This window comes from Mytilus edulis, chromosome 10 (assembly GCF_963676685.1).
Source record: "Mytilus edulis chromosome 10, xbMytEdul2.2, whole genome shotgun sequence".
NCBI lineage: Eukaryota > Metazoa > Mollusca > Bivalvia > Mytilida > Mytilidae > Mytilus > Mytilus edulis.
In genome coordinates this window covers 62,872,057-62,884,114 of record NC_092353.1, presented here as the reverse complement: position 1 = coordinate 62,884,114, position 12,058 = coordinate 62,872,057, and the positions used below count along the sequence as shown (strand labels likewise).

Below are 12,058 nucleotides of genomic sequence, written 5' to 3'. Positions count from 1 at the left end.
CACAGTTCTTATGTAAGCAAATTTAATAACATTTCATAGGGCAATATTTCTAATCTTATTTCTGTGTACACAATTCTAAATTTTCAAAGTTCACCTTTATTATTTGGACAATTCCATATACCATTACCGGTATGTTTTATGTTTTTTTTAAACCTTCAGTGTCGAGTCGGTGTATACTATTAAGGCTTGTAATTATATAAAATATCTGTATGTTCCTCTTCAGAGGAACTATTAGACTTCTGATAAGAAATATATTTTTGACCAGGATAAGCCAAAGAACAGTCAGGGGTGCTACTTGTGCAAGTTATTTTTATTTACTTGAAGAAGTAAAAAAAATATATACACATATCAGTAAATATATATAATGTTTGAATAATTTCCCCTTAATTTTCTCAAAAATTTACTTGTATAAGTATAAGTAAATTTTTCTTACATCCCCACAAAAGTCCTCAAGTTTTGAGATGTAAAATCATGTCTTTAATGATTTTTCCCATGTATGCTCAAGTTTTTTTTATTAGAGTTCAATGTTTCATCTCATTAATTCAACAAAGAAACTGATTGCGCAAAGATCATAAGTATTTGTGCAAGGCCTTCTAAAATTGCTCCTAGGGGCTTGTAAATGAGCAGTGTTCTGAAGATAACAGACAATGGGATTTTCATTGTCCATGAAATTACACTTTAACAAGAATGTGTCCATAGTACACTAATGCCCCACTCGCACTATCATTTTGTATGTTCAGTGGACCGTGAAATTGGGGTCAAAACTTTAATTTGGAATTAAAATTAGAAAGATCATATCATAGGGAACATGTGTACTAAGTTTCAAGTTGATGTAACTTTAACTTCATCAAAAACTTTAACCTGAACTTCGCACTATCATTTTCTATGTTCAGTGGACCATGAAATTGGGGTCAAAACTATAATTTGGCATTAAAATTAGAAAGATCATATCATTGGGAACAAGTGTACTAAGTTTCAAGTTGATTGGACTTCAACTTCTTCAAAAACTACCTTGACCAAAAACTTTAACCTGAAGCGGACGGACGAACGGAGGCACAGACCAGAAAACATAATGCCCCTCTACTATCGTAGGTGGGGCATAAAAATGATTAGTAAAGACATCTGCAAAGGGCAGATAATTTAAAATTCTATTAGAGCAAAGAAATCATAAGAATTCAATAAAAGAAGATGGAATGACTTTTTTACTTCTACAAGTAAAAAATCTGAATGTCTATATATATAGCTAAGGGACATAACTCAGCCAATATTTTCTTTTTTACCTAATCAAGTAAATAAAATTCACTTGTATAAGTATCCTACAAATTTACTTATATAAGTATATTAATATTACTTCTTCAAGTATTCAAAAATAACTTGTACAAGTAGCACCCCTGACTGAAGACAATTCCAGCATGTTTACACATGTCACATGTACCTGTATCTAAGCCCACTATAACTTTGGTATTATCTATCCATCTGGCATCGGTAAGGCCAGCCTCTAACTGGACGCCAGCTGTACATTTTTCTACATCAGGTGCATTATTTGGATTCTGATAAAACCATAATGAACCAAGCCAATATCTGCCTGTTAAACTTGAGGCACCAAGTAATACTCCGCCATCTGAAATTAAAAGAATATCAAGTACAGATACTGGATGGCTTAAAATAACATTTAATAGATATGAACTATGATCATGATGATTAAACTATTGTAACTCTGTAAGGCAGTCTGGTTTTGTTATGCACAGGTGTGAAACTTCATGCTGTATTTAATAATTTAAGAGTTGTAAATATATCATTTACATGTATATTATCCCTGGGCCAGTATATACATCTACTGGATAAGAAATATACACATATTTTGCTTATTACTCATATCCCTTTCAATCTGAATCTTATAAACCTTTTCACCTAGAAATATAATTATTAAAAGATAATTGTTAGACTTGAGATTTAAGCCAATTTAAAAAACAATCATGAGAGAGACAGTAAATATACAGTTACAGGGCTCACACTACTTCATTTTTTATTTTATTTAAAAAAAATGTAAAGAAATTATAATATATCAATTACAATTTAATCAAAATCTATCTGGTGTATGAAATTCAGTGTTTTTCATAAAAAATTATAAAAGTTATTAAGCTGGGCCATAATATATTGATATTAGTATAGTCTCAGTGTTCAGCAACTTTAATCAATAGTTTGAAACAATCCATAATAAACAGCTGCGCCATGAGCGCATGATACGCCCGACGTCTTGTGTGGAAGTTTTATGCAATAATCATAAATAGTTTCTGAAAAAGTTTTAAGCAATAACCATATATTGTTTTTGAGACACGGCGGGACATGTGAAACCCCCAACCCCAAAAAAAACTAAATATCACTAAAATAAAATTTTGAATCAAAACCAAAAAGTATACAGATCTTTAGATTAATATAACAAAGAAGTGTGTAAAGTTTTAAGCAATAATCATAAATTATTTTTGAGATACAGCGCGACATCTCCCCTGTTTAACAAAATACTCAAAAACTCCAAAATAAAGTTTTGAATCATCACCAAAAAGTATACAGATCTTTAGATTAATATAACAAAGAAGTGTGTAAAGTTTTAAGCAATAATCATAAATTATTTTTGAGATACGGCACAACATGTAAAAAAAACCTCCCCCTTTTTTACAAAATACTCAATAACTCAAAAATGAAATTTTGAATCATCACCAAAAAGTATACAGATCTTTAGATTAATATAACAAAGACATATGTAAAGTTTTAAGCAATAATCATAAATCGTTTTTGAGATATGGTGCGACATGTAAAAAAACCCTCCCCCTTTTTTACAAAATACTCAATAACTCAAAAACGAAATTTTGAATCATCACCAAAAAGTATACAGATATTAAGATTAATATAACTAAGAAGTGTTTAAAGGTTTAAGCCATAATCAAGAATCGTTTTTGAGATACGGTGCGACATGTGAAAAAAACACATCCCTGTTTTAGTTACAAAGTGCTGTAACTCAAAAAGTTTTAATCTTATTTTCACCAAAAAGTATATAGATCATTTGACCATCATAAGAAACAACTATGTTAAGTTTTATGAAATTTGGATAAGTCGTTCTCGGTGCGACATGTTTACGTCGGACAGACAGACAGACAGATGGACAGACAGACAGACGGACGGACGGACACACGACATTTGTATACCATAATACGTCCCGTCAAAATTTTGACGGACGTATAAAAATTATAGGGAGTTTATATACACCAATCAATTAGATGTAACCAAAAGTCTGTTAATGCGTGTGGAATGCATAATTTTCCCTTTGGGATCGATATTCTTCTGTCAGCTGTTCCATCCGTGCGTCTGTAGTAATTATTGTAAAAGTACGGATTTCAATCATAGCTGGTGCGGTTCCAATGCGTAGTTTAGAAATCAGTGAATGTCGGACGAATGCAAGAAAATTTACAAAAATAAACGATGTTTGACAAGTTATTTGGAAAGGAACATGACGTTTTTAATGCAATAAATGGATTAAACATTTACTGGAGGCAACTTTTATCACATTTACAATGCTTCAACCTCTTTTCTTCTTAAGATAATGAATCGTTTATGTCTGAATTTCTTTAATTATCAATAAAAAATTGATGTTTCATCAATTTGGTAAAAATTGAAAATGTTCGATGACGGAAGCGACTGAAACGAGTATCGTAGAGAACAGGGCGACATAATGTTGCTAAGAGCTTTTATAGTATTAAAGCTTATTGTAATAGCTTGGACTAATAATATAGTATAAATAACACCTCCATGCAATGTAGATATAAAATATGTATCTCTTATGGTCCAACTAAAATTAATTAGTAGATTTTCATCCAAAGTTTTGAAAAAAATGGGGCAGGTGGGAGGATTTTATTTTTTAAATTTTATTTAATTCGAAACCTTCTTGTGGCGTGAACTTCATATATATATATATGTAAGTGTTATAATTACAAAATGTAGCTTATACCATGTAAATGTGTAAACATGTATAAAGAATCGTACATATTTTTCATAATTCTTGAATAAACATCTCTGATTTGCAACGACTGTTCTACATGCCATTGCTACTTTAAAAACCTATTTTCAGTAAACAGTAAAACCATGGAGAAATTCTCTATTCAGTTTGACAACCAACTCCAAATTAATTTTGCTCTCTAAGCGATGGTTTGTAGTCCCCATAAACTTATGCAAATGCAATGGTATGCAACACAAGTATTATGAATTAAATGAAAACTCAAACAAGTGTTGGGAATACATTGTAGTAAAGTTGGCACTTTTAAGATTCTTAAGTTATGCAAGAATGACGCAAATATAATAACATTGTAAAACATGAAGTTGTGTAAGGTAGATTCATGGTATACCGCCATCTTGGATTGTACAATCACAGTACAACAGGGGCAGATGCAGGAATTTTCGAAAGGGGGGGTGCTAACCCAGGGCACCCAGGGCAAAGGGGGGGGGGGGGGGGGGGGTGCAAAACATATGTCCCGATACAAATGCATTGATCGGCAAAAATAAAGGGGGGGGCGCGCACCCCGGAACCCCCCCCTGGATCCGCCACTGGTACAAAATCGGTCTAGATATTTGCCTAAATCTGCAAATTTGGAGACAGATTTGCAATTCAATTGTTAGAATGTTTTTTTTCTATTTGAAGAAAACTTGTTAATTAATTGTTTTATACAAAATATTTTAACAAATATCAATTTTTTGGGTTTAAAAATCATTTTTTTCAAATGAGCCATTTAAGGGGAGATAACTCTTTTAGTACAAAATTTATACTGGGCTAACGGGGAATTTTTTTATTTTTACTTGTAGCAAGAAAACAAGATCGGTGACACCATGTTTTCTTTATATTTTCTTAAAACATATTATGAAACCTTTCTTCTCACAATTTATTTCAAAATTCTATCTCATAGAATATTTTTTATGCACACTAATGTGTCTTTTCATGATCAAAGTAACCAAACTTAGACAATTTTCAACGACTCATAGCTTGAAATATAGCACATAGACCCATACTTTTTATTAAATTTTTGAAAAGGGCATAGTAAAATCTTCATTTTAGCATTTTGTGGTTATCACTGAATGGTAAACATGGTAAAGAGTGTTATAATTTATCAGTTGGTAGTAAAAGTGAATATACATTGTATATTGTATAAAACAATGATTTAAGTTGATTCAACTACTATTCTGGACAAAGAAAGATAACTCCAATTGAAAATTTCTTGCTATTGAACAATACTGTGCAATTGAAGATTTCTTGCTACTGCTGAATACTGTGCAATTGAAAATTTCTTGCTATTGCACAATACTTAATATAATAGTTTTGGATCCTGATTTGAACCAACTTAATCAAAATCTAAGTACATGTTTAGTTTCAGCATATCAAAAAAGCCCAAAATTCAATTTTTGTTAAAATCAAACTTAGTTTAATTTTGGACCCTTTGGACTTTAATGTAGACCAATTTGAAAGCAGGACCAAAAATTAAGAATCTACATCCACAGTTAGATTTGGCATATCAAAGAACCCCAATTGTTCAATTTTTGATGAAATCAAACAAAGTTCAATTTTGGACCCTTTGGGCCCCTTATTCCTAAACTGTTCGGACCAAACCTCCCAAAATCAAACCCAAGCTTTCTTTTATGGTCATGAATATTGTGTTCAAATTTCATAGATTTCTATTTACTTTTACTAAAGTTATGGTGTGAAAACCAAGAATAATGCTTATTTGGGCCCTTTTTTGGCCCCCAACTCCTAAACTGTTGGAACCAAAACTCCCAAAATCAATCCCAACCTTCATTTTGTGTTCATAAACCTTGTGTTTAAATTTCATTGATTTCTATTTACTGATACTAGAGTTAGAGTGCGAAAACTAAAAGTATTCGGACGACGACGACGCCAATGTGATAGCAATATACGACGAAAAATTATAAATTTTTGCGGTCGTATAAAAATGGATTTAATATAATTGTACATGTACATATAAATAGCTGGTCTATTTATTATTCAGGCTAGCTTTCATTTGCTAACCTGTTTCTTTGAGGTAAACGGATTAAAGTTACATGCCTTCCCCATTCCCCTCCCATTTTGTAAAGTATCCTGTTTGCAAAGATTTTCCAGCATTCAGAGAGAATATTTGTAAATTCTGTATATTTGTTAGGCTAAGAATTGTAAGAAGCTAGAATAATTACTGTTTAACTACTCTCAATCTCAGTGATTGAAGTTTGTCTTCCTGTGCTTACTCCAGGAGGCTGAAGTCTATTAGATAATATAACAAGGTACTGTTATTTTTAAAGTATAATTTATTAGAAGATGGCATAGATATAATATACATGTATGTTAATGTTATAGCATATTGAATAGTTGGTTGAACACTGTAGCAAATAATTTAGATAAAAACTGTGTAATATTGTTTACTGAACAATTCGTGAATTAACTGATAAAACATCTTTATGCTCACAATTATCTTACTTTTCCTTGCTGATAACACATAATACACCATACAGTCGGAAACCAGGTTGAAATAGAACAAAAGAATCGAAGCTCTTTGTTAGAGAAGGCGATAAATGTTTACTGTATTGTTTACTATAGTGACAACATTTTACAAAGTTAATAGAAACAAACAAGGTTGCAATTTTCTTCTCAATTACGAGGTGTTTTATTTTAAAAACACCATTTGCATAAGTTTTCAATTTATCTAGTACATAGTTAAGCAGAACAATTAGATATCAAGTCGACGACATGGGTATCTTTCAAGTTGGATGAAGAAAATTCATAACCTCCGATTTTTATGAAAAAATTAGGCCAAAAAAAAAAAAGGTGTGTTTCCGGTCACCCGACCGACCCTAATTTTTTGGCGCCGACCCTAACTTTTTTTCCACGGAAAAAAAAAAATAAAAAATCCGGATTTTTTTCGTTTTTTCCGGAAACGGTTTTTGTTTAGTATAGCCTTTGAATGGCATCTTTTAAACGTTTGATTTCAAATAAAATTTTAATACAGTAAGCATTTGTGTGATACAGATTGAAGTCAAACAACGGCATGGCTTCTGCTATGGCCATCAGTCAAAGTGTGTTATCAATAACAATCGATGAGTGTCCACACAGGAACGAGAAAAAAAGTATAATAGCCCCATTTTCTAATTCTACCACCTTTATTGATATATTCAATCAGTATCATGACTTTGGATTAAAGAACAATGAATTTACATAGCCCCAAAACTCAATTTGTAATTGATTTTCTTTTAAACAGCTAGTATATAATCAAAATTTCAAAGATTTTCACCCATCCCTCTATCATGTTATTAATAATTTGGTATTTGTAGAAAAGCTGGCATCAGTTCTGTGAACTAAATTGTCTGAAAGAAACTGATTATAAAACAGGTCTTTGCTGAGACAGACTTTGATGGGCTTTCTGTGTAAGACTATAGCCTGACCCGTACAGATGGCATATCAGTTCTGAAAAGTTTGAAAATTTTATAAGCTGGAAGTCCTGGCCAAGTCTTCTGCAACTTTTGAACATGGACTATTCATATCTTGTATACTTTATACAATGAACTGATGAAAATAACCTGAAAGAATAACAAACTGATTTATATAAAAATACACAAAAAACAACCGAAGCAGGCCAGTAAAAAAAAAAAAAAAAAAAAGTACCTACCTACCGACCCTAATTTTTTGGGGCATGCAACAGGAAACACACCTATTTTTTTTTTTGGCCTTACCACGGACGGAAAACATATCAATCTATTAGTTCAGTAATTTTCGTGTCTGCCCTTCCATTAAGTGACTGAAGAAAAAATTTCAAAAAATGGGTAACAATTGTATCGAAAAGAGAAAATCGAGTGCACCTTTTTATGTTAGGGCGTGTTTGAGTTGAGTATTTTGTCTTGATATCGTACAAAATAAGAATATTTCATACATCGTCTTGCTTCAGATTCTATCATTTTTATATATTAAAGCTACAGGTTGACTTTATAACACAAAAAAATTACAGTACTAAAAGATGAAATATATGGGTCAAGTGAAATACCTATCTAATGAGTGACAAAAACAGAGAAGGTGTGTTCGAATAGCTATTTTTTTACTGAAAGTACTTGACGACAGTCTTTCAAGTTGGATGATGAAAATGCATATCTTCGAAAAATTCTAATTTTTTGTGTGTGATTACTAGGGTTTATAGTCTTCATACACTAAAAAAATATAGTCTGCCCTTCCACAAAATATTTAATTAGAATTTTTTTAAATGTTTATGAATTTTCGAAAATTCCACCTGACAACCGATCAGACAATAGTTTTAAGTTGAATCAATGCAGACAAGATTATTAACTGATGCTCATTAGCTAGTTGATACATTTGTCTTTTAAAATACAACTGACATATAAGGATCGTAATGGTGCAATGTTGATAAATTTATCGGTTTCCAAGAGCAATATTGGTAGCGTGTCATCCCTACAATGGCTTCCATTTCTACTATTGTGAAAATGAACTGGCGTAATGGGGAGATAATTTTGACAAAGTAGACTCCTGACTGCATAGTTGTCCAACTGGTCTCTGATTGTTGTCATTACACTGTCTCGTGAGAGAATAGATCTTCTTGTTAGACAGAGACAAGAGACTATTCGATTGTCAGATAGATAATATTCATTTGTGGAATAGTCTGATGGTACTGCCCTGGAAGTTTCCACTTCTTGAGTGTTAGTTTATATGCGATTCCAGGTTATAGAGGTGCAGCCTCTATTTGACAGTGTAATGCTGTTCTATAAACTACACGATAGAAAGTGCGTTTAGATACACTGACTATTACGTATTTGAATATTCTTTACCCATATTGTTCTCGCAATTTGAGTTTCTTGTTAAATATAAAGTGAAGTTAATGTGTCAGAAGTATTTTAACCCTATTGGCCTGGTAATATTAAGAACACCAGTGTTTAAACCATTCTCTGTTTTAGACTAGCTTATTCTAGTCTATTGAGGTTCCCTGTGTACCTGTAAACACAGGTGGTGGCAGCAAAGTAAAAGACACCTGTTTGGCCAGTTATTACAATAATGCTAGAGATTATAGCCAATATAACTAGAAAATGCCATTCTGCCCTAATTTGCTTTAAATACAGTGCAAACAAAAATACCCCTCTATAGAGGAAGAATTTTATCCCTCTAAAGAAGGATTATCCCTCTATACAGGTATAATCACCATACAGGGGGTTTGTTCCCAACCTGTCCAATTCAAGATGTCATAATTATTTGGACTAGCAAACTTCCTTCTAGTATTGGACTGTCGATTGTTAATGTCCAGTGGATTCCTATAGTAATGACTTCTGGTAAAAAATAAACATGCACATGTTTTTTTAATCTATCTGGCAAAAATGTCTGGATGGGATCACTTTTGGGGAAATCGTGTATAATATTAACCCTTTCAACGCTATACACGGCATATGCCGCGATGACGTACGCCGTTCGCCACTGCTATTCGCGGCGATGAAAAAGGATTTTTCATTAGGACTCTTAAACCATTCGGTTTTCATTCGGGTTCTCTCTAATTTTTCCTCGTTTGAATCTAGGATATGCAAGGTCTCTTTTGCGCTTGAAATCCCGACAATTTTTATAGTAAAATCATGCAGTAGAAGGAAAATAGAAGGAAAATAAAAACAAATATTTTGACAAATGCAAATGGCGGAAATCGGAAACGAAGCTGTAAATATGGAAAAATTTCAGCATTTCCTTGGCGAAACTAACAACGAGGATTAGTTAAAAGGTTTCTTGTTATCTCAATGTGTTTATTACATTAAATTCGTGTGGGAAATATGATTTGATCGATCATTACGAGACGTAGAAAAAGGGGGGAAAACGGAGGTTGACTGAAATTTTTTAGGACGGAGCTATTTATTTGTGCCACGATTACATAAAACGTTATGTATGGTACAAAACGCTACGGAATCGGGCAACTGGTGTCTTCTTTACAATATGGCAGATAAAACAACAAAATAAATGAAGACTAAAAGTAGTTTTTATTCAAAATTCAACACAAATGTAATAAATTACACCTTTTACCTGTTAATTACCTGAAAACGCAGGTAATCTGACAAAAATTTCAGTAAAATAATTGCCTAACATTACAGTTCATGCTCTCCTGATCATTTTTCATGCAATAACTTTCTCTGTATCTCATATAATAAAAAAGATACAGCAGTCTGAAAAGGAAAATACTGTTCTAATGAATGAACTAAAAAAAAATGCAGCAGCAGCAGCCATTTTTCATTTTTTTTGTGTAGCGTTGAAAGGGTTAATAAATTATGTTTACTGATTTTATAACTTTATAATTAAATTGATTAACACAACTATTTTACTCTTTTTTATTTTTTGTAATAACCACGTGTATTTATAATACATACATGTAATTGTTATCTTTATAACCCGATGGAAAAAGTTAAAAGTGGCATTCAAATAGAAAGAAAAGGGAAACAAAGCACTGTGATATGTGCAAGGTAACAAAGTCAAACCATGAAACACGTTTTCACTGATGGACAGTCAGTTGTGTCTGATTTATCTAGTATTTCTACAAACCTGTGTGACACTGAATCACATCTAATTGTCTATCCATGGCGGCCGGGATTTGATCCATCACTGCTCAACCGAAGCTTGTTTATTTTCCGGATAAGAAAAATTCGTCAACCAAAACCATGTGCACTGTTTGCCGGAAATGGGCGCGAAATTTGAATCACTTTTTTATTATAAGTTATTTAAAATAAAAATAAAAAAGTTACCATTTTAAAGAGACAGTCAGAAATATTTTTTGATTACTTAGTGTTTTTAAAACCCCAAAAGGTAATGTTATTATAAGTTACGACATCAACTGTTTTGGTACGTTGTATTGTATTTGGTTTCAAATTGACATTTGGTAACGTGCTAGACCTAAAAGTCTGAGTCATAACGATGCTTCAAATTTGACCTAAAATTCATGTTTTTATAAACGACAAAAAGGTAAAGATCTCGTATTTTTAATGAATCTAGTTTGACAGATTGACGTCATGTACTTTTTTCGTATTTTGATTCTTCAGTCGTGTTGACCCACATAGTGCATTATTTTAGCATGCCAAAAGCATTGAAAGAGTCAATTGAACCAGAGCGACTTGACAATCGATGGGATATAATGGAAATAGAAGATAATATCAGTCATGCCGAGGATGTTGGCACCGGCGCCAGCATGGAAAGGGAGTTTATGGAAGACAATACATTTACAGACTTGCCAAATGCATTAATTGTCACTAACGTTGCTGAATGTGTATTTGATGATGAAGATGCAAAGGTGAGATACTCAATTTTTGCTGGAAGCTGTTAGTTTTAATTATAGTCATAGTTATACATATAAAGTTTGGCATCAGATCCATTCATGCATTACCTGTGAATAGGGACGAAGTCTGTATGAATTATTTTTTTTGTAACTTGAATATTTGTTAAAAAAAGAAACGGAAATACCGTAACGTTTCCAATTTTGGTTCTGTTGTTAGGGATTTAAGTTGTGACGTTATTTAAGTTATGACGTCATATGCAATGTAAACAAAGAAACGCTATCATCAGGTAACATTTTTATATATCAAGGAATTATTAAAAATGAAATTGGTATTGCGTTGACCTTCCTTTGTTATACTACTAAGACTGATAAATATATATTTTACTAAAAGTTTCATACAAACGAGACCGGAAAGAGGAAGTACATCGTAGATTTCTGCCCAGATGCCCAGGAATTCAAAACATGACATCAAAAAAATTGAGTTCATTAGTACAATGAAAATTTCTGGGAAAATTTTCCCGATTTTTTTTTTTTTTATTGAATTTTCTACTGCTACAGTATTATAAAAAACTCGGGTTTGAGTGAACGTCGATGCATTTCCGTCAAAAACTCTGGTTTTAGTGAACATCATTTGTGCGTTTAGGGGCGTCGTCACTTCCATTCCAATGGTGAGCTATATTGTACGAATTATTCGGCAAATTGAATCCTCAAAATTGACAATCAGCATTGCTGTC

General features: G+C 32.4%; 2 protein-coding genes across 3 annotated transcripts in view; one reads left to right on the top strand and one right to left on the bottom strand.

Annotated features, from left to right (window-relative positions):
• Positions 1 to 10,750, bottom strand: part of LOC139492221 (methylosome protein WDR77-like) — a 35,512-nt gene extending 24,762 nt beyond the window's left edge. For both annotated transcript variants that reach the window (XM_071280405.1, XM_071280406.1), the window contains exons 1-2: positions 10,598 to 10,750; positions 1,436 to 1,621 (exon numbers count right to left, since the gene is read on the bottom strand). In XM_071280405.1, the coding sequence (XP_071136506.1) occupies positions 1,436 to 1,621; positions 10,598 to 10,655 (244 nt within the window). In that variant the 5' untranslated portion in view covers positions 10,656 to 10,750. The remainder of the gene's footprint in view (positions 1 to 1,435; positions 1,622 to 10,597) is intronic.
• A 207-nt stretch (positions 10,751 to 10,957) lies between these two features.
• The window catches only part of LOC139492222 (calcipressin-2-like), a 39,636-nt gene continuing 38,535 nt past the window's right edge, over positions 10,958 to 12,058 (top strand). Inside the window, exon 1 of the mRNA XM_071280407.1 lies at positions 10,958 to 11,339. Coding sequence (XP_071136508.1) covers positions 11,124 to 11,339 — 216 coding nt within the window. The 5' untranslated portion in view covers positions 10,958 to 11,123. The remainder of the gene's footprint in view (positions 11,340 to 12,058) is intronic.